Below are 23,583 nucleotides of genomic sequence, written 5' to 3'. Positions count from 1 at the left end.
TTTCAATGCACTAATATAATTACCTTATTGGTATACATCAATAATATAATAAAAGATTATTTATAGAATCAGGAGTCAAATTTGAATTATAGTCCACTTAAACTAAATTATATACGTAGTAGTAATAAGTCCTGACTTAGTAGTAGGATCAGATCAACCTCTACCCAAAACTCATATACGGGGTATTTACTTATAGTTTTATACTGTCATTTATGTTTAAGTAGTTTGCAGATATTGGATTTGCTAACATAACTTGAAAATGGTCGGCAAAAGTGGGATGTTATGCAAATAAACGTCACTATAGTCTCATACGGAGCATTAAATAATCCACTCATTCTATTTTTATTGACCTTTTTTCTCCAAAATTTATCCCAAATCAACCATCTCCTTATAATGATAAAATCGATGGACTATTACTATTACCCCTAATCTTATACTTTTACTCATTCTATTAAGATGACATTCTCCCCCTTTTTCTTAATTAAGGGATAGAGTAGTAATATCACCTATATTTCTTAATTTTTTCAAAATGAAAATAAAACAATGAAAATGGAATGAATAAACTATTATCTTACACTAAGTATACTCTAATTTTTTATTGCTTAGATAAGGTAACTATTTGATTTTCTTTGGACGTTCTAGTGAAAATTAATTTTGAAGCTCAAGCCATCATATTATAGTAGTTCAAGACCAGATAAAAATTTGTGTCACCGTATGATTACTTACGGAATATTTAAGATTGAAAAAAATCGTCTTGTTTAAGATGGAATATCCGTCTTAAATCTTAAAACGGGTCAAAGACTACCACATAGTGGTAATAAAGACAAAAAAATTGACATTTTCTAAGCAATTTATCATGTGATTTGGTATATATTTGACCCGTTTTAAGTTTAAGATGGATAATGTCCATCTTAATTGAGAATTTGTGTAATTTTTTAAATGAACTAAACTTTAGTATGTAATTATTAACATGAATCTTGTACCTATAACCTAGATATACGAAATTATTTCAAGCTAATACTCATTTTTGTCGACTCTAAATAAGAACAATTGTCGGCATACATTATTACTCATTTACACACTTGTTTCATCAATATATATTTGGTACTTTGAAGGAACAATTGCATTTTATAGTACTCCGTATATGATGATGATAATGTGGGTCCTATTGATACAACAACTGGTCCTTGCTTTACCAGTCTTAACATAAAACAACGTAGAGTAGTTAAATAAACGTTTTAGAAACTCAAAATTTAAAGGTGTTTTCAATATTGTTAATCATACAAATCATCTCCATATATTATTTTCTCCTACAAAAGAAATTCATTGGAAAAACACTATGCCAATATCACAAATACTGCCTCCTATAAAACTTTAGTTCATTTTCAACTTAAGATAGAAAAAGAAGTTAAAGTTACCATTACTTATAACTTTATACTCACTAAACTCTATATATATGCGTGCGATTTAATAAATTTAATATACTTATATAAGGATAAAATTAAATGAAATTTGTTTTCTACTTATATTAGGATAAAATTAAATAAAATTTGCTTTGTTCTTAAGAAATTTACTTTTAAAAGGATAATTTTTTTTTTTTATAAATCTACTTTTATTAGGATACATTGAATGACATTTTAGTTCATTTTCAACTTCTGATAAAATGATAAGTTTTTTTTTTTTTTTTGCAAAAGAGTTATCATTTCATTTCTTAAGAAGAAAAGAAATTACAATTTGCAAAACTATCCAATAAAGAACAACTCAAACTAAGGAAAAAGAGGCCTTAATCAGACTGAACACAAGCTATAAAAAGCTCAGAATGGCGCATATGCATACGAACAGCTATCTGGAACTTAATCTTGTTTAGCAGAGCAGAAGGGGAGAGCTTCTCCTGAGCAAAAATCCTGCGATTCCGTTCAGTCCATAGTGAATGAACCACAGCAGTAATGGAAACTTGAAACCAATGCTTCCTCCAATTAGGCAGAGGAACCAGGAGAGTGAGTTCTTGCTGCAAGGATAAAGCAGGCCTGATAACTTTCATCCACTGAAGATCAGAAGACCATACATGATGAGAGTAAGGACAAGAAAAGAAGAGATGAGCATGGTTCTCCTCATGGTTCTCACACAGACAACATCTATTTGCAAGGGATAAACCTCTTCTTTGAAGATTATTCACAGGAGCAAGCTGCCCCTGAACAGCCATAGAAGATATAATTTTGTGACTGGGCATGATCCCTGAGTAGGTTAGGCTGGTAGCCCAATCCCCAACAGGAGTAATCTGTCTAAAGAATAAGTAGAGAAGGTTAGCAGGAATATGAGAACCAGCACACCAAGCATTAAGCTGGAGCTGAGCTTGCTGGGCAGACCCTGAGAGAGAGAGACAAAAAGATCCCTGGTTTTGAGAATATCCCTGAAACAAGAAGTGAACTGTTCTTTACTGATAATTGTCCAAATAGAATCCTGTTTCAGGACATAGGTCTTGATCCAGAGAGCCCACAAGCCAGTATCAGGGAAAGAAAACTTCCAAACCCACTTCATGAGCAAAGCTTGATTCCAGGAGAGGAGATCCTTAATATTGAAGCCACCATAGGTCCAAGGAGCACAAATAGTAGACCAGCTTTTGAACACTAGCCTTCTAGTACCCACTGGAATATTCCAAAAGAAATCCTTACTAATTTTATTTATGTGATGAATGACCTCCTTTGGAAGAAGGAGACTGGAACACCAGAAATTATCCAACCCAAAAATCACTGAGTTCAGAAGCTGAGCCCTTCCAGCATAGGAAAGAGCATGAGAAAACCAGTGGTGAATGCATTTCTGAATTTTAGTAACTAAAGAGTCATACATAGAAAGTTTAAGCTTTGATGTAGCAAGAGGGAGCCCAAGGTATCTGAATGGGAAATCTCCTAAGGAAAATCCAGTAGCTTCCAAAATCTCTTGCATAATAGAATGAGAAACTCCACCAAAGTAGATATTAGTTTTTTCAATATTAGCATGTAAACCAGAGATAAGAGCAAACTCAGAAAGAGCTGTTTTAGCAGCATTGACTGAGGGCACATCTCCCCTTACAAAAATCATCAAATCATCAGCAAAGATCAAATGAGTGATATTGAGTCTACTACATTTGATAAAATGATAAGTTGTTATTCATAATTACATATAAATTTATAATCACTAAAATCTACATATATGTGTGTGATTTAATAAATTTAATCTACTTATATTAGGCATCGTTGTTGTGTTTCTAAAATTCTCGACATTCAGTATCTCCAGTGATCATCGTTGGCATATATTGATTTTTTCCAAGTCTGCAAAAACAAACGGAAAAAGAATTAAAATTAAGTCTACAATAATTGAGCAAGAGTATATACTTCTCAAATATCGTTAAATCTATACATACAATAAAATGTTAATTTGAATAACTAAATATGAACAAAGGGCAAGAGGTAGTAGGAGATCAGTTGTAAAGTGGGAGATTGAAGCACTTAGAGTGAAAATGGGTGATCAGAGATAGATTTAAAAGGACAAAAATATGCGTTACATGCAAGAGGAATTGATGGGGTGGGTGATTAATGGCAATAATAATATTAATTAGTAAAATGATGGTGACTTAACAGTTTTAACTAAGAAGAAGATGATACATTTCTTAGATACTAGATTTTGTGTCCGTGCGTTGCACGGGTTACAATATTGACCCACCTCTAATTGTTATGGAACTTTTTAATACTATTTTAAACATTCAATGTAGCTATTATGGAAAGTTTTAAATATGGTTATATCGAGTAAAATGTGTATATTGAAAAACAAATAATCATTTAGTTATTATATTGAAAAATAGAACATTATTTAGTTTTAAATAACTATTGAGTTTAAAATGTTTAAAACTAAGTAAAATGGGTTTTGTGAGAAATTAAATTCCATATAGTTTTTAAAATTAATTAGTCTTTTTGTAATAGTCATATCTGATAGTACTATTATTATCTTATATACCTCCTCAATTCCTCTTTCTGATATTAGTTAGGGAATTTTGACTTTTTTATATTGTTTTTCTCACCTTTTAGTTTTAGGTTAATTATATTTTTGTAATATATCGGTATTGTGTAAGGCTAATGATTTTACAACAGACTTGACATGACCATCCTAAATAATTAACTCGATAACAATACACCCGAAAATGACCTCGCATCTCACCCGACTTGAACTCTTAAAATTCTAAATGACATGATCCAACTTGACCTAACATGCGCCTGACTCGACTGAACCCGTTTGCTAGGTGATTACCAAACCAGTTGATATTCTCTCAATTTCCATCGGAAACATGCAGCAGCAGCCAAAGAAACAATATTCCATGGTGACGCTTCCCATGGACATCTTACTCGAAGAAATACTCCCCAAAGTTGACGTTAATTCCCTTTTCAACCTTAAATAGTATGCAAATCCTTCAACACACTTATTTCAACCCCTGACTTCGTCCATCAACATCTCCATCATTCACTTTCGTCAAACACTAACCGCCTTGTCTTCCTCAACACCACCACCAACCGTGGTCTTCCAGTTTTCGACATTGACTCCCTACATTCTCTGCCGACACATATACCTTTCCGTAAAGCCATTAACATACAGGACCACATTCACTACTTTTGTTCGTGTAATGGGTTACTTTGGATGGGAACCGTCTTTGGTGGCCTCATAATGCTACTCAATCCCTAAACCGGCTCCTATTTAAAAGTCCCGCCCAATTTCGACTCCATAGACGGTTTTTTGCTATTTGATCTCGTGTATAGGTTTGGATTTGATATTTTCAACAATGATTATAAAATTGTTCGGATCACATACTCCGTTGATAGAATGGAAGTTATGGTTTATAGTTTAAGGGTAAATTCTTGGAGACAATTGGAAGATAAAACTTGGGACGGTTTTACAATAAACTCCAATGCCACGGTTTCCGGTGCCTTGATTGGTACCCATTTACCCCACTGGGTATTCTCCAAACCTAAATATAACCTGAATCAGCATTCCACTAAAGAATGGCGCCATCGGATTGGATGTTTCAATCTTACCACTGAAGAATGGGATCAAAATGTGGCATTGCCTCCAGATTATGGTCTCGACGAGGTTTGTTTTCTTGGTGATGTAGAATTGAGGGTCGTCGATGGATGTTTATGTTTATTAGTGTCAATTAAGAGCGACCCTGAAAAAACGGTAGATATATGGGTAATGAAGGAGTATGGAGTGAAAGAGTCGTGGGTGAAGTTTTTAGAAATCTCGACTAACAAAGACATCCGCACTCTTGATATTTTCCCACTTTGTTACCGGAGGCATGACGATGAGATTTTGGTGGCAAGAGGTCGTAAACAAATCTATGCCAGACATGAGGTTGAAATCAAATGGCATAGCATTAAGGATCGAAAATCAAGATTATCAGAGATCCATGAGGTTTCTGAGGTGCCTCACTTTTACGAGGCGTTTATTTGTTTTCCAGGTTTGTAGTAGGGTTTAAATAATACAAAAATCCGAGGTGTTTTCAAATTGAGGAAATTGAAACGTTGTTAACTTCTCAATTCTTGTTGACAAATAATTTATTAGTAAAACTTTATCTCAATAAGAAGATTTATATTCTAAAGAAAGAAAATTTTATCCCAATAAGAAGATATATATTCTAAAGATATATTTTACTTTTATTTTTATTTAGTGTTTTATAAGACTTGGAGACTCTCTCGTTGCCTGAAAAAAGCCTCTTTTATATATATATATATATTGATTAAAGCTTTAAATTGAACATAATTACGTAGATTAGATGGCTTTGAACTGAATGATGATATATGGCCTTTTGGAGTGATATTGTCCACATGGCAACCGTGTCATTTGTAAATCAAATGTGGCATTGCGTTAAATCAGACGTGGCATTTTACAATCACACGTGGCTTTGTTGACGTGGACTTTATGAGCCATTTTAGTTTAGGCTTTTAATAGTATTTTATAGATATTAGCTTTATGTATGTCTTAACGCCCATAGTTGAAAGTCTGACACGATGTACAATTTAATACCGGCCTAATAAATCGTCATTTACATTCACTCCAACCAAAACAAATGCACTGATATAATTGAACACTTTTAATAGAGTTTGCTTTCTAATAAATGTGATTTTCTCTTATTATAGTGCTAACTATTCTTATATTTACGATAAATGTTAACATTTATTATGAACCAATTGCTTATTTATTATATTCATCACAATTATTATTTTTTTGGTACATTTGAGGGGCAAAGCCCCGAAACTAACTATTAGCTACTACGCGGGGTATAGTTACCCCAAAAATGTCTTCCCTTAGGATGGACCTCAGCTCCGTGGACGGGCTCTCGAGATGAATATGGATAGTACTTGCATTAACTCCTCGATTAGCTAGATGATCCGCCATCATTATACAGCTCTGTTTGGCTATATGCCCATTTTTTTAGAAAATATACAATGTCTAATTGGTTTTGATTTTGTTATAAGCGTTTTTTGTCAAAAATTATTAGACATTTCTCTCGTTTCCAAAAAACTAAAGTACTTCGTATTTAAACATTTTTTCCCCTACTATCTTAATTATTTACCAAAATTTTGCTATACCTGGCAAATTTGATTTTTTTTTTTTCGTGACTTGTTGAATATATTATTTTTGGTTACAAATTTAAGGTTATTTAAAGTTATCGAATCGTATCAATTCTTTTAAACATTAGAACTCACTCTGGTTCTCCTCTTCTATTATATACATCGTACTTAATAGTTTATCTTTCGAAATTTTAAGCGAATTGTGCATTTGGTATACTATTTCAATGCACTAATATAATTACCTTATTGGTATACATCAATAATATAATAAAAGATTATTTATAGAATCAGGAGTCAAATTTGAATTATAGTCCACTTAAACTAAATTATATACGTAGTAGTAATAAGTCCTGACTTAGTAGTAGGATCAGATCAACCTCTACCCAAAACTCATATACGGGGTATTTACTTATAGTTTTATACTGTCATTTATGTTTAAGTAGTTTGCAGATATTGGATTTGCTAACATAACTTGAAAATGGTCGGCAAAAGTGGGATGTTATGCAAATAAACGTCACTATAGTCTCATACGGAGCATTAAATAATCCACTCATTCTATTTTTATTGACCTTTTTTCTCCAAAATTTATCCCAAATCAACCATCTCCTGATAATGATAAAATCGATGGACTATTACTATTACCCCTAATCTTATACTTTTACTCATTCTATTAAGATGACATTCTCCCCCTTTTTCTTAGTTAAGGGATAGAGTAGTAATATCACCTATATTTCTTAATTTTTTCAAAATGAAAATAAAACAATGAAAATGGAATGAATAAACTATTATCTTACACTAAGTATACTCTAATTTTTTATTGCTTAGATAAGGTAACTATTTGATTTTCTTTGGACGTTCTAGTGAAAATTAATTTTGAAGCTCAAGCCATCATATTATAGTAGTTCAAGACCAGATAAAAATTTGTGTCACCGTATGATTACTTACGGAATATTTAAGATTGAAAAAGTACGTCTTGTTTAAGATGGAATATCCGTCTTAAATCTTAAAACGGGTCAAAGACTACCACATAGTGGTAATAAAGACAAAAAAATTGACATTTTCTAAGCAATTTATCATGTGATTTGGTATATATTTGACCCGTTTTAAGTTTAAGATGGATAATGTCCATCTTAATTGAGAATTTGTGTAATTTTTTAAATGAACTAAACTTTAGTATGTAATTATTAACATGAATCTTATACCTATAACCTAGATATACGAAATTATTTCAAGCTAATACTCATTTTTGTAGACTCTAAATAAGAACAATTGTCGGCATACATTATTACTCATTTACACACTTGTTTCATCAATATATATTTGGTACTTTGAAGGAACAATTGCATTTTATAGTACTCCGTATATGATGATGATAATGTGGGTCCTATTGATACAACAACTGGTCCTTGCTTTACCAGTCTTAACATAAAACAACGTAGAGTAGTTAAATAAACGTTTTAGAAACTCAAAATTTAAAGGTGTTTTCAATATTGTTAATCATACAAATCATCTCCATATATTTTTTTCTCCTACAAAAGAAATTCATTGGAAAAACACTATGCCAATATCACAAATATCGCTCCTATAACACTTTAGTTCATTTTCAACTTAAGATAGAAAAAGAAGTTAAAGTTACCATTACTTATAACTTTATACTCACTAAACTCTATATATATGCGTGCGATTTAATAAATTTAATCTACTTATATAAGGATAAAATTAAATGAAATTTGTTTTCTACTTATATTAGGATAAAATTAAATAAAATTTGCTTTGTTCTTAAGAAATTTACTTTTAAAAGGATAATTTTTTTTTTTTTTTTTAATAAATCAACTTTTATTAGGATACATTGAATAACATTTTAGTTCATTTTCAACTTAAGATAAAATGATAAGTTGTTATTCATAATTACATATAAATTTATAATCACTAAAATCTACATATATGTGTGTGATTTAATAAATTTAATCTACTTATATTAGGCATCGTTGTTGTGTTTCTAAAATTCTCGACATTCAAAGATCTCCAAAGTGATCATCGTTGGCATATATTGATTTTTCTCCAACTCTGCAAAAACAAACGGAAAAAGAATTAAAATTAAGTCTACAATAATTGAGCAAGAGTATATACTTCTCAAATATAGTTAAATCTATACATACAATAAAATGTTAATTTGAATAACTAAATATGAACAAAGGGCAAGAGGTAGTAGGAGTTCAGTTGTAAAGTGGGAGATTGAAGCACTTAGAGTGAAAATGGGTGATCAGAGATAGATTTAAAAGGACAAAAATATGCGTTACATGCAAGAAGAATTGATGAGGTGGGTGATTAATGGCAATAATAATATTAATTAGTAAAATGATGGTGACTTAACAGTTTTAACTAAGAAGAAGATGAAACATTTCTTAGATACTAGATTTTGTGCCCGTGCGTTGCACGGGTTACAATATTGACCCACCTCTAATTGTTATGGAACTTTTTAATACTATTTTAAACACTCCATGTAGCTATTATGGAAAGTTTTAAATATGGTATTATATCGAGTAAAATGTGTATATTGAAAAACAAATAATCATTTAGTTATTATATTGAAAAATAGAACATTATTTAGTTTTAAATAACTATTGAGTTTAAAATGTTTAAAACTAAGTAAAATGGGTTTTGTGAGAAATTAAATACCATATAGTTTTTAAAATTAATTAGTCTTTTTGTAATACTCATATCTGATAGTACTATTATTATCTTATATAACTCCTCAATTCCTCTTTCTGATATTAGTTAGGGAATTTTGACTTTTTTATATTGTTTTTCTCACCTTTTAGTTTTAGGTTAATTATATTTTTGTAATATATCGGTATTGTGTAAGGCTAATGATTTTACAACAGACTTGACATGACCATCCTAAATAATTAACTCGATAACAATACACCCGAAAATGACCTCGCATCTCACCCGACTTGAACTCTTAAAATTCTAAATGACATGATCCAACTTGACCTAACATGCGCCTGACTCGACTGAACCCGTTTGCTAGGTGATTACCAAACCAGTTGATATTCTCTCAATTTCCATCGGAAACATGCAGAAGCAGCCAAAGAAACAATATTCCATGGTGACGCTTCCCATGGACATCTTACTCGAAGAAATACTCCCCAAAGTTGACGTTAATTCACTTTTCAACCTTAAATAGTATGCAAATCCTTCAACACACTTATTTCAACCCCTGACTTCGTCCATCAACATCTCCATCGTTCACTTTCGTCAAACACTAACCGCCTTGTCTTCCTCAACACCACCACCAACCGTGGTCTTCAAGTTTTCGACATTGACTCCCTACATTCTCTGCCGACACATATACCTTTCCCTAAAGCCATTAACATACAGGACCACATTCACTACTTTTGTTCGTGTAATGGGTTACTTTGCATGGGAACCGTCTTTGGTGGCCTCATAATGCTACTCAATCCCTTAACCGGCTCCTATTTAAAAGTCCCGCCCAATTTCGACTCCATAGACGGTTTTTTTGCTATTTGATCCCGGGTATGGGTTTGGATTTGATATTTTCAACAATGATTATAAAATTGTTCGGATCACATACTCCGTTGATAGGATGGAAGTTATTGTTTATAGTTTAAGGGTAAATTCTTGGAGACAATTGGAAGATAAAACTTGGGACGGTTTTACAATAAACTCCAATGCCACGGTTTCCGGGCCTTGATTGATACCCATTTACCCCACTGGGTATTCTCCAAACCTAAATATAACCTGAATCAGCATACCACTAAAGAATGGTGCCATCGGATTGGATGTTTCAATCTTAACACTGAAGAATGGGATCAAAATGTGGCATTGCCTCCAGATTATGGTCTCGACGAGGTTTGTTTTCTTGGTGATGTAGAATTGAGGGTCGTCGATGGATGTTTATGTTTATTAGTGTCAATTAAGAGCGACCCTGAAAAAACGGTAGATATATGGGTAATGAAGGAGTATGGAGTGAAAGAGTCGTGGGTGAAGTTTTTAGAAATCTCGACTAACAAAGACATCCGCACTCTTGATATTTTCCCACTTTGTTACCGGAGGCATGACGATGAGATTTTGGTGGCAAGAGGTCGTAAACAAATCTATGCCAGACATGAGGTTGAAATCAAATGGCATAGCATTAAGGATCGAAAATCAAGATTATCGGAGATCCATGAGGTTTCTGAGGTGCCTCACTTTTACGAGGCGTTTATTTGTTTTCCAGGTTTGTAGTAGGGTTTAAATAATACAAAAATCCGAGGTGTTTTCAAATTGAGGAAATTGAAACGTTGTTAACTTCTCAATTCTTGTTGACAAATAATTTATTAGTAAAACTTTATCTCAATAAGAAGATTTATATTCTAAAGAAAGAAAATTTTATCCCAATAAGAAGATATATATTCTAAAGATATATTTTATTTTTATTTTTATTTAGTGTTTTATAAAACTTGGAGACTCTCTCATTGCCTGAAAAAAGCCTCTTTTATATATATATATATATATATATATATATATATTGATTAAAGCTTTAAATTGAACATAATTACGTAGATTAGATGGCTTTGAATTGAATGATGATATATGGTCTTTTGGAGTGATATTGTCCACATGGCAACCGTGTCATTTGTAAATCAAATGTGGCATTGCGTTAAATTTGACGTGGCATTTTACAATCACACGTGGCTTTGTTGACGTGGACTTTATGAGCCATTTTAGTTTAGGCTTTTAATAGTATTTTATAGATATTAGCTTTACGTATGTATTAACGCCCATAGTTGACAGTCTGACACGATGTACAATTTAATACCGGCCTAATAAATCGTCATTTACATTCACTCCAACCAAAACAAATGCACTGATATAATTGAACACTTTTAATAGAGTTTGATTTCTAATAAAAGTGATTTTCTCTTATTATAGTGCTAACTATTCTTATATTTACGATAAATGTTAACATTTATTATGAACCAATTGCTTATCTATTATATTCATCACAATTATTATTTTTTTGGTACATTTGAGGGGCAAAGCCCCGAAACTAACTATTAGCTACTACGCGGGGTATAGTTACCCCAAAAATGTCTTCCCTTAGGATGAACCTCAGCTCCGTGGACGGGCTCTCGAGATGAATATGGATAGTACTTGCATTAACTCCTCGATTAGCTAGATGATCCGCCATCATTATACAGCTCTGTTTGGCTATATGCCCATTTTTTTAGAAAATATACAATGTCTAATTGGTTTTGATTTTGTTATAAGCGTTTTTTGTCAAAAATTATTAAACATTTCTCTCGTTTCCAAAAAACTAAAGTACTTCGTATTTAAACATTTTTTCCCCTACTATCTTAATTATTTACCAAAATTTTGTTATACCCTGCCAAATGCTGATTTTTTTTTCTGTGACTTGCTGAATATATTATTTTTGGTTACAAATATAAGGTTGGCCGAAAGTTATCGAATCGTATCAATTCTTTTAAACATTAGAACTCACTCTGGATCTCCTCTTCTATTATATACATCGTACTTAATAGTTTATCTTTCGAAATTTTAAGCGAATTGTGCATTTGGTATACTATTTCAATGCACTAATATAATTACCTTATTGGTATACATCAATAATGTAATAAAAGATTATTTATAGAATCAGGAGTCAAATTTGTATTATAGTCCACTTAAACTAAATTATATACGTAGTAGTAATACGTCCTGACTTAGTAGTAGGATCAGATCAACCTCTACCCAAAACTCATATACGGGGTATTTACTTATAGTTTTATACTGTCATTTATGTTTAAGTAGTTTGCAGATATTGGATTTGCTAACATAACTTGAAAATGGTCGGCAAAAGTGGGATGTTATGCACATAAACGTCACTATAGTCTCATACGGAGCATTAAATAATCCACTCATTCTATTTTTATTGACCTTTTTTCTCCAAAATTTATCCCAAATCAACCATCTCCTGATAATGATAAAATCGATGGACTATTACTATTACCCCTAATCTTATACTTTTACTCATTCTATTAAGATGACATTCTCCCCCTTTTTCTTAATTAAGGGATAGAGTAGTAATATCACCTATATTTCTTAAGTTTTCCAAAATGAAAATAAAACAATGAAAATGGAATGAATAAACTATTATCTTACACTAAGTATACTCTAATTTTTTATTGCTTAGATAAGGTAACTATTTGATTTTCTTTGGACGTTCTAGTGAAAATTAATTTTGAAGCTCAAGCCATCATATTATAGTAGTTCAAGACCAGATAAAAATTTGTGTCACCGTATGATTACTTACGGAATATTTAAGATTGAAAAAGTACGTCTTGTTTAAGATGGAATATCCGTCTTAAATCTTAAAACGGGTCAAAGACTACCACATAGTGGTAATAAAGACAAAAAAATTGACATTTTCTAAGCAATTTATCATGTGATTTGGTATATATTTGACCCGTTTTAAGTTTAAGATGGATAATGTCCATCTTAATTGAGAATTTGTGTAATTTTTTAAATGAACTAAACTTTAGTATGTAATTATTAACATGAATATTGTACCTATAACCTAGATATACGAAATTATTTCAAGCTAATACTCATTTTTGTCGACTCTAAATAAGAACAATTGTCGGCATACATTATTACTCATTTACACACTTGTTTCATCAATATATATTTGGTACTTTGAAGGAACAATTGCATTTTATAGTACTCCGTATATGATGATGATAATGTGGGTCCTATTGATACAACAACTGGTCCTTGCTTTACCAGTCTTAACATAAAACAACGTAGAGTAGTTAAATAAACGTTTTAGAAACTCAAAATTTAAAGGTGTTTTCAATATTGTTAATCATACAAATCATCTCCATATATTTTTTTCTCCTACAAAAGAAATTCATTGGAAAAACACTATGCCAATATCACAAATACTGCCTCCTATAACACTTTAGTTCATTTTCAACTTAAGATACAAAAAAGAAGTTAAAGTTACCATTACTTATAACTTTATACTCACTAAACTCTATATATATGCGTGCGATTTAATAAATTTAATCTACTTATATAAGGATAAAATTAAATGAAATTTGTTTTAAACTTATATTAGGATAAAATTAAATAAAATTTGCTTTGTTCTTAAGAAATTTACTTTTAAAAGGATAATTTTTTTTTTTTTAATAAATCAACTTTTATTAGGATACATTGAATGACATTTTAGTTCATTTTCAACTTAAGATAAAATGATAAGTTGTTATTCATAATTACATATAAATTTATAATCACTAAAATCTACATATATGTGTGTGATTTAATAAATTTAATCTACTTATATTAGGCATCGTTGTTGTGTTTCTAAAATTTCGACATTCAAGTATCTCCGGTGATCATCGTTGGCATATATTGATTTTTCTCCAACTCTGCAAAAACAAACGGAAAAAGAATTAAAATTAAGTCTACAATAATTGAGCAAGAGTATATACTTCTCAAATATCGTTAAATCTATACATACAATAAAATGTTAATTTGAATAACTAAATATGAACAAAGGGCAAGAGGTAGTAGGAATTCAGTTGTAAAGTGGGAGATTGAAGCACTTAGAGTGAAAATGGGTGATCAGAGATAGATTTAAAAGGACAAAAATATGCGTTACATGCAAGAGGAATTGATGGGGTGGGTGATTAATGGCAATAATAATATTAATTAGTAAAATTATGGTGACTTAACAGTTTTAACTAAGAAGAAGATGAAACATTTCTTAGATACTAGATTTTGTGCCCGTGCGCTGCACGGGTTACAATATTGACCCACCTCTAATTGTTATGGAACTTTTTAATACTATTTTAAACACTCCATGTAGCTATTATGGAAAGTTTTAAATATGGTATTATATCGAGTAAAATGTGTATATTGAAAAACAAATAATCATTTAGTTATTATATTGAAAAATAGAACATTATTTAGTTTTAAATAACTATTGAGTTTAAAATGTTTAAAACTAAGTAAAATGGGTTTTGTGAGAAATTAAATACCATATAGTTTTTAAAATTAATTAGTCTTTTTGTAATACTCATATCTGATAGTACTATTATTATCTTATATACCTCCTCAATTCCTCTTTCTGATATTAGTTAGGGAATTTTGACTTTTTTATATTGTTTTTCTCACCTTTTAGTTTTAGGTTAATTATATTTTTGTAATATATCGGTATTGTGTAAGGTTAATGATTTTACAACAGACTTGACATGACCATCCTAAATAATTAACTCGATAACAATACACCCGAAAATGACCTCGCATCTCACCCGACTTGAACTCTTAAAATTCTAAATGACATGATCCAACTTGACCTAACATGCGCCTTTGACTCGATGAACCCGTTTGCTAGGTGATTACCAAACCAGTTGATATTCTCTCAATTTCCATCTAAAACATGCAAAGCAGTTGACCAAAGAAACAATATTCCATGGTGACGCTTCCCATGGACATCTCACTCGAAGAAATACTCCCCAAAGTTGACGTTAATTCACTTTTCAACCTTAAATAGTATGCAAATCTTTCAACACACTTATTTCAACCCCTGACTTCGTCCATCAACATCTCCATCGTTCACTTTCGTCAAACACTAACCGCCTTGTCTTCCTCAACACCACCACCAACCGTGGTCTTCAAGTTTTCGACATTGACTCCCTACATTCTCTCACGACACATATACCTTTCCCTAAAGCCATTAACATACAGGACCACATTCACTACTTTTGTTCGTGTAATGGGTTACTTTGCATGGGAACCGTCTTTGGTGGCCTCATAATGCTACTCAATCCCTTAACCGGCTCCTATTTAAAAGTCCCGCCCAATTTCGACTCCATAGACGGTTTTTTGCTATTTGATCCCGGGTATGGGTTTGGATTTGATATTTTCAACAATGATTATAAAATTGTTCGGATCACATACTCCGTTGATAGAATGGAAGTTATTGTTTATAGTTTAAGGGTAAATTCTTGGAGACAATTGGAAGATAAAACTTGGGACGGTTTTACAATAAACTCCAATGCCACGGTTTCCGGTGCCTTGATTGGTACCCATTTACCCCACTGGGTATTCTCCAAACCTAAATATAACCTGAATCAGCATACCACTAAAGAATGGCGCCATCGGATTGGATGTTTCAATCTTACCACTGAAGAATGGGATCAAAATGTGGCATTGCCTCCAGATTATGGTCTCGACGAGGTTTGTTTTCTTGGTGATGTAGAATTGAGGGTCGTCGATGGATGTTTATGTTTATTAGTGTCAATTAAGAGCGACCCTGAAAAAACGGTAGATATATGGGTAATGAAGGAGTATGGAGTGAAAGAGTCGTGGGTGAAGTTTTTAGAAATCTCGACTAACAAAGACATCCGCACTCTTGATATTTTCCCACTTTGTTATCGGAGGCATGACGATGAGATTTTGGTGGCAAGAGGTCGTAAACAAATCTATGCCAGACATGAGGTTGAAATCAAATGGCATAGCATTAAGGATCGAAAATCAAGATTATCGGAGATCCATGAGGTTTCTGAGGTGCCTCACTTTTACGAGGCGTTTATTTGTTTTCCAGGTTTGTAGTAGGGTTTAAATAATACAAAAATCCGAGGTGTTTTCAAATTGAGGAAATTGAAACGTTGTTAACTTCTCAATTCTTGTTGACAAATAATTTATTAGTAAAACTTTATCTCAATAAGAAGATTTATATTCTAAAGAAAGAAAATTTTACCCCAATAAGAAGATATATATTCTAAAGATATATTTTATTTTTATTTTTATTTAGTGTTTTATAAAACTTGGAGACTCTCTCGTTGCCTGAAAAAAGCATCTTATATATATATATATATATATATATATATATATATGTATATATATATATTGATTAAAGCTTTAAATTGAACATAATTACGTACATTAGATGGCTTTGAATTGAATGATGATATATGGTCTTTTGGAGTGATATTGTCCACATGGCAACCGTGTCATTTGTAAATCAAATGTGGCATTGCGTTAAACCAGACGTGGCATTTTACAATCACACGTGGCTTTGTTGACGTGGACTTTATGAGCCATTTTAGTTTAGGCTTTTAATAGTATTTTATATATATTAGCTTTATGTATGTCTTAACGCCCATAGTTGACAGTCTAACACGATGTACAATTTAATACCGGCCTAATAAATCGTCATTTACATTCACTCCAACCAAAACAAATGCACTGATATAATTGAACACTTTTAATAGAGTTTGCTTTCTAATAAAAGTGATTTTCTCTTATTATAGTGCTAACTATTCTTATATTTACGATAAATGTTGACATTTATTATGAACCAATTGCTTATTTATTATATTCATCACAATTATTATTTTTTTGGTACATTTGAGGGGCAAAGCCCCGAAACTAACTATTAGCTACTACGCGGGGTATAGTTACCCCAAAAATGTCTTCCCTTAGGATGGACCTCAGCTCCGTGGACGGGCTCTCGAGATGAATATGGATAGTACTTGCATTAACTCCTCGATTAGCTAGATGATCCGCCATCATTATACAGCTCTGTTTGGCTATATGCCCATTTTTTTAGAAAATATACAATGTCTAATTAGTTTTGATTTTGTTATGAGCGTTTTTTGTCAAAAATTATTAGACATTTCTCTCGTTTCCAAAAAACTAAAGTACTTCGTATTTAAACATTTTTTCCCCTACTATCTTAATTATTTACCAAAATTTTGCTATACCCTGCCAAATGCTGATTTTTTTTTTCTGTGACTTGCTGAATATATTATTTTTGGTTACAAATTTAAGGTTGGCCGAAAGTTATCGAATCGTATCAATTCTTTTAAACATTAGAACTCACTCTGGTTCTCCTCTTCTATTATATACATCGTACTTAATAGTTTATCTTTCGAAATTTTAAGCGAATTGTGCATTTGGTATACTATTTCAATGCACTAATATAATTACCTTATTGGTATACATCAATAATGTAATAAAAGATTATTTATAGAATCAGGAGTCAAATTTGTATTATAGTCCACTTAAACTAAATTATATACGTAGTAGTAATAAGTCCTGACTTAGTAGTAGGATCAGATCAACCTCTACCCAAAACTCATATACGGGGTATTTACTTATAGTTTTATACTGTCATTTATATTTAAGTAGTTTGCAGATATTGGATTGCTAACATAACTTGAAAATGGTCGGCAAAAGTGGGATGTTATGCACATAAACGTCACTATAGTCTCATACGGAGCATTAAATAATCCACTCATTCTATTTTTATTGACCTTTTTTCTCCAAAATTTATCCCAAATCAACCATCTCCTGATAATGATAAAATCGATGGACTATTACTACTACCCCTAATCTTATACTTTTACTCATTCTATTAAGATGACATTATCCCCCTTTTTCTTAATTAAGGGATAGAGTAGTAATATCACCTATATTTCTTAAATTTTTCAAAATGAAAATAAAACAATGAAAATGGAATGAATAAACTATTATCTTACACTAAGTATACTCTAATTTTTTATTGCTTAGATAAGGTAACTATTTGATTTTCTTTGGACGTTCTAGTGAAAATTAATTTTGAAGCTCAAGCCATCATATTATAGTAGTTCAAGACCAGATAAAAATTTGTGTCACCGTATGATTACTTACGGAATATTTAAGATTGAAAAAGTACGTCTTGTTTAAGATGGAATATCCGTCTTAAATCTTAAAACGGGTCAAAGACTACCACATAGTGGTAATAAAGACAAAAAAATTGACATTTTCTAAGCAATTTATCATGTGATTTGGTATATATTTGACCCGTTTTAAGTTTAAGATGGATAATGTCCATCTTAATTGAGAATTTGTGTAATTTTTTAAATGAACTAAACTTTAGTATGTAATTATTAACATGAATCTTGTACCTATAACCTAGATATACGAAATTATTTCAAGCTAATACTCATTTTTGTAGACTCTAAATAAGAACAATTGTCGGCATACATTATTACTCATTTACACACTTGTTTCATCAATATATATTTGGTACTTTGAAGGAACAATTGCATTTTATAGTACTCCGTATATGATGATGATGATAATGTGGGTCCTATTGATACAACAACTGGTCCTTGCTTTACCAGTCTTAACATAAAACAACGTAGAGTAGTTAAATAAACGTTTTAGAAACTCAAAATTTAAAGGTGTTTTCAATATTGTTAATCATACAAATCATCTCCATATATTTTTTTTCTCCTACAAAAGAAATTCATTGGAAAAACACTATGCCAATATCACAAAATCGCCTCCTATAACACTTTAGTTCATTTTCAACTTAAGATAGAAAAAGAAGTCAAAGTTACCATTACTTATAACTTTATACTCACTAAACTCTATATATATGCGTGCGATTTAATAAATTTAATCTATTTATATAAGGATAAAATTAAATGAAATTTGTTTTCTACTTATATTAGGATAAAATTAAATAAAATTTGCTTTGTTCTTAAGAAATTTACTTTTAAAAGGATAATTTTTTTTTTTTTAATAAATCAACTTTTATTAGGATACATTGAATGACATTTTAGTTCATTTTCAACTTAAGATAAAATGATAAGTTGTTATTCATAATTACATATAAATTTATAATCACTAAAATCTACATATATGTGTGTGATTTAATAAATTTAATCTACTTATATTAGGCATCGTTGTTGTGTTTCTAAAATTCTCGACATTCAGTATCTCCAGTGATCATCGTTGGCATATATTGATTTTTCTCCAACTCTGCAAAAACAAACGGAAAAAGAATTAAAATTAAGTCTACAATAATTGAGCAAGAGTATATACTTCTCAAATATCGTTAAATCTATACATACAATAAAATGTTAATTTGAATAACTAAATATGAACAAAGGGCAAGAGGTAGTAGGAGATCAGTTGTAAAGTGGGAGATTGAAGCACTTAGAGTGAAAATGGGTGATCAGAGATAGATTTAAAAGGACAAAAATATGCGTTACATGCAAGAGGAATTGATGGGGTGGGTGATTAATGGCAATAATAATATTAATTAGTAAAATGATGGTGACTTTAAGTTTTAACTAAGAAGAAGATGATACATTTCTTAGATACTAGATTTTGTGCCCGTGCGTTGCACGGGTTACAATATTGACCCACCTCTAATTGTTATGAAACTTTTTAATACTATTTTAAACATTCCATGTAGCTATTATGGAAAGTTTTAAATATGGTATTATATCGAGTAAAATGTGTATATTGAAAAACAAATAATCATTTAGTTATTATATTGAAAAATAGAACATTATTTAGTTTTAAATAACTATTGAGTTTAAAATGTTTAAAACTAAGTAAAATGGGTTTTGTGAGAAATTAAATACCATATAGTTTTTAAAATTAATTAGTCTTTTTGTAATACTCATATCTGATAGTACTATTATTATCTTATATACCTCCTTAATTCCTCTTTCTGATATTAGTTAGGGAATTTTGACTTTTTTTATACTGTTTTTCTCACCTTTTAGTTTTAGGTTAATTATATTTTTGTAATATATCGGTATTGTGTAAGGCTAATGATTTTACAACAGACTTGACATGACCATCCTAAATAATTAACTCGATAACAATACACCCGAAAATGACCTCGCATCTCACCCGACTTGAACTCTTAAAATTCTAAATGACATGATCCAACTTGACCTAACATGCGCTTTGACTGATGAACCCGTTTGCTAGGTGATTACCAAACCAGTTGATATTCTCTCAATTTCCATCGGAAACATGCAGAAGCAGCCAAAGAAACAATATTCCATGGTGACGCTTCCCATGGACATCTTACTCGAAGAAATACTCCCCAAAGTTGACGTTAATTCACTTTTCAACCTTAAATAGTATGCAAATCCTTCAACACACTTATTTCAACCCCTGACTTCGTCCATCAACATCTCCATCGTTCACTTTCGTCAAACACTAACCGCCTTGTCTTCCTCAACACCACCACCAACCGTGGTCTTCAAGTTTTCGACATTGACTCCCTACATTCTCTGCCGACACATATACCTTTCCCTAAAGCCATTAACATACAGGACCACATTCACTACTTTTGTTCGTGTAATGGGTTACTTTGCATGGGAACCGTCTTTGGTGGCCTCATAATGCTACTCAATCTCTTAACCGGCTCCTATTTAAAAGTCCCGCCCAATTTCGACTCCATAGACGGTTTTTTGCTATTTGATCCCGGCTATGGGTTTGGATTTGATATTTTCAACAATGATTATAAAATTGTTCGGATCACATACTCCGTTGATAGAATGGAAGTTATTGTTTATAGTTTAAGGGTAAATTCTTGGAGACAATTGGAAGATAAAACTTGGGACGGTTTTACAATAAACTCCAATGCCACGGTTTCTGGTGCCTTGATTGGTACCCATTTACCCCACTGGGTATTCTCCAAACCTAAATATAACCTGAATCAGCATACCCTTAAAGAATGGCGCCATCGGATTGGATGTTTCAATCTTACCACTGAAGAATGGGATCAAAATGTGGCATTGCCTCCAGATTATGGTCTCGACGAGGTTTGTTTTCTTGGTGATGTAGAATTGAGGGTCGTCGATGGATGTTTATGTTTATTAGTGTCAATTAAGAGCGACCCTGAAAAAACGGTAGATATATGGGTAATGAAGGAGTATGGAGTGAAAGAGTCGTGGGTGAAGTTTTTAGAAATCTCGACTAACAAAGACATCTGCACTCTTGATATTTTCCCACTTTGTTATCGGAGGCATGACGATGAGATTTTGGTGGCAAGAGGTCGTAAACAAATCTATGCCAGACATGAGGTTGAAATCAAATGGCATAGCATTAAGGATCGAAAATCAAGATTATCGGAGATCCATGAGGTTTCTGAGGTGCCTCACTTTTACGAGGCGTTTATTTGTTTTCTAGGTTTGTAGTAGGGTTTAAATAATACAAAAATCCGAGGTGTTTTCAAATTGAGGAAATTGAAACGTTGTTAACTTCTCAATTCTTGTTGACAAATAATTTATTAGTAAAACTTTATCTCAATAAGAAGATTTATATTCTAAAGAAAGAAAATTTTATCCCAATAAGAAGATATATATTCTAAAGATATATTTTATTTTTATTTTTATTTAGTGTTTTATAAAACTTGGAGACTCTCTCGTTGCCTGAAAAAAGCCTCTTATATATATATATATATATTGATTAAAGCTTTAAATTGAACATAATTACGTAGATTAGATGGCTTTGAATTGAATGATGATATATGGTCTTTTGGAGTGATATTGTCCACATGGCAACCGTGTCATTTGTAAATCAAATGTGGCATTGCGTTAAATCAGACGTGGCATTTTACAATCACACGTGGCTTTGTTGACGTGGACTTTATGAGCCATTTTAGTTTAGGCTTTTAATAGTATTTTATATATATTAGCTTTATGTATGTCTTAACGCCCATAGTTGATAGTCTGACACGATGTACAATTTATTACCGCCCTAATAAATCGTCATTTACATTCACTCCAACCAAAACAAATGCACTGATATAATTGAACACTTTTAATAGAGTTTGATTTCTAATAAAAGTGATTTTCTCTTATTATAGTGCTAACTATTCTTATATTTACGATAAATGTTAACATTTATTATGAACCAATTGCTTATTTATTATATTAATCAAAATTATTATTTTTTTGGTACATTTGAGGGGCAAAGCCCCGAAACTAACTATTAGCTACTACGCGGGGTATAGTTACCCTAAAAATGTCTTCCCTTAGGATGGACCTCAGCTCCGTGGACGGGCTCTCGAGATGAATATGGATAGTACTTGCATTAACTCCTCGATTAGCTAGATGATCCGCCATCATTATACAGCTCTGTTTGGCTATATGCCCATTTTTTTAGAAAATATACAATGTCTAATTGGTTTTGATTTTGTTATAAGCGTTTTTTTGTCAAAAATTATTAAACATTTCTCTCGTTTCCAAAAAACTAAAGTACTTCGTATTTAAACATTTTTTCCCCTACTATCTTAATTATTTACCAAAATTTTGTTATACCCTGCCAAATGCTGATTTTTTTTTTCTGTGACTTGCTGAATATATTATTTTTCGTTACAAATTTAAGGTTGGCCGAAAGTTATCGAATCGTATCAATTCTTTTAAACATTAGAACTCACTCTGGATCTCCTCTTCTATTATATACATCGTACTTAATAGTTTATCTTTCGAAATTTTAAGCGAATTGTGCATTTGGTATACTATTTCAATGCATTAATATAATTACCTTATTGGTATACATCAATAATGTAATAAAAGATTATTTATAGAATCAGGAGTCAAATTTGTATTATAGTCCACTTAAACTAAATTGTATATGTAGTAGTAATAAGTCCTGACTTAGTAGTAGGATCAGATCAACCTCTACCCAAAACTCATATACGGGGTATTTACTTATAGTTTTATACTGTCATTTATGTTTAAGTAGTTTGCAGATATTGGATTTGCTAACATAACTTGAAAATGGTCGGCAAAAGTGGGATGTTATGCAAATAAACGTCACTATAGTCTCATACGGAGCATTAAATAATCCACTCATTCTATTTTTATTGACCTTTTTTCTCCAAAATTTATCCCAAATCAACCATCTCCTGATAATGATAAAATCGATAGACTATTACTACTACCCCTAATCTTATACTTTTACTCATTCTATTAAGATGACATTCTCCCCCTTTTTCTTAATTAAGGGATAGAGTAGTAATATCACCTATATTTCTTAAATTTTTCAAAATGAAAATAAAACAATGAAAATGGAATGAATAAACTATTATCTTACACTAAGTATGCTCTAATTTTTTATTGCTTAGATAAGGTAACTATTTGATTTTCTTTGGACGTTCTAGTGAAAATTA

At 31.4% G+C, this 23,583-nt stretch overlaps 3 protein-coding genes across 3 annotated transcripts; 2 read left to right on the top strand and 1 right to left on the bottom strand.

Moving 5' to 3' along the window:
- Nucleotides 1-1,783: 1,783 nt before the first annotated feature.
- LOC141595466 (uncharacterized) lies at nt 1,784-4,613 on the bottom strand. The gene is made up of 3 exons (XM_074415434.1): nt 4,543-4,613; nt 2,323-3,064; nt 1,784-2,278 (listed from the first exon to the last, which is right to left on the bottom strand). The coding sequence occupies exons 1-3, from the start codon at nt 4,611-4,613 to the stop codon at nt 1,784-1,786; spliced, it is 1,308 nt and encodes a 435-aa protein (XP_074271535.1).
- Nucleotides 4,614-15,578: 10,965 nt separating this feature from the next.
- Nucleotides 15,579-16,220, top strand: LOC141595465 (F-box protein CPR1-like). Its single transcript, XM_074415433.1, has one exon. It carries the CDS (start codon nt 15,579-15,581, stop codon nt 16,218-16,220), a length of 642 nt encoding a protein of 213 aa, XP_074271534.1.
- Nucleotides 16,221-20,962: 4,742 nt separating this feature from the next.
- LOC141595464 (F-box protein CPR1-like) lies at nt 20,963-21,604 on the top strand. Its single transcript, XM_074415431.1, has one exon. It carries the CDS (start codon nt 20,963-20,965, stop codon nt 21,602-21,604), a length of 642 nt encoding a protein of 213 aa, XP_074271532.1.
- The last annotated feature ends 1,979 nt before the right edge of the window (nt 21,605-23,583 follow it).

This window comes from Silene latifolia, chromosome 8 (genome assembly GCF_048544455.1).
Source record: "Silene latifolia isolate original U9 population chromosome 8, ASM4854445v1, whole genome shotgun sequence".
NCBI classification, from domain to species: Eukaryota; Viridiplantae; Streptophyta; class Magnoliopsida; order Caryophyllales; family Caryophyllaceae; genus Silene; species Silene latifolia.
Note: the sequence above shows the minus strand (reverse complement) of the source record. Positions and strands in the feature narration are given on the sequence as shown.

Excerpts from the sequence above, each read along its gene's own strand:
- LOC141595465 (XM_074415433.1), top strand. The coding sequence starts at position 15,579 with ATGGAAGTTATTGTTTATAGTTTAAGGGTAAATTCTTGGAGACAATTG.
- LOC141595464 (XM_074415431.1), top strand. The coding sequence starts at position 20,963 with ATGGAAGTTATTGTTTATAGTTTAAGGGTAAATTCTTGGAGACAATTG.
- LOC141595466 (XM_074415434.1), bottom strand. The coding sequence starts at position 4,613 with ATGGCTTTACGGAAAGGTATATGTGTCGGCAGAGAATGTAGGGAGTCA. Across the intron at positions 3,065-4,542 it reads TCGAAAACTGGAAGACCACG|GGGAGATGTGCCCTCAGTCA; the intron begins GTTGGTGGTGGT and ends GATTTTTGTAAG. Across the intron at positions 2,279-2,322 it reads GCTTAATGCTTGGTGTGCTG|ATTACTCCTGTTGGGGATTG; the intron begins GTTCTCATATTC and ends TTCTTTAGACAG.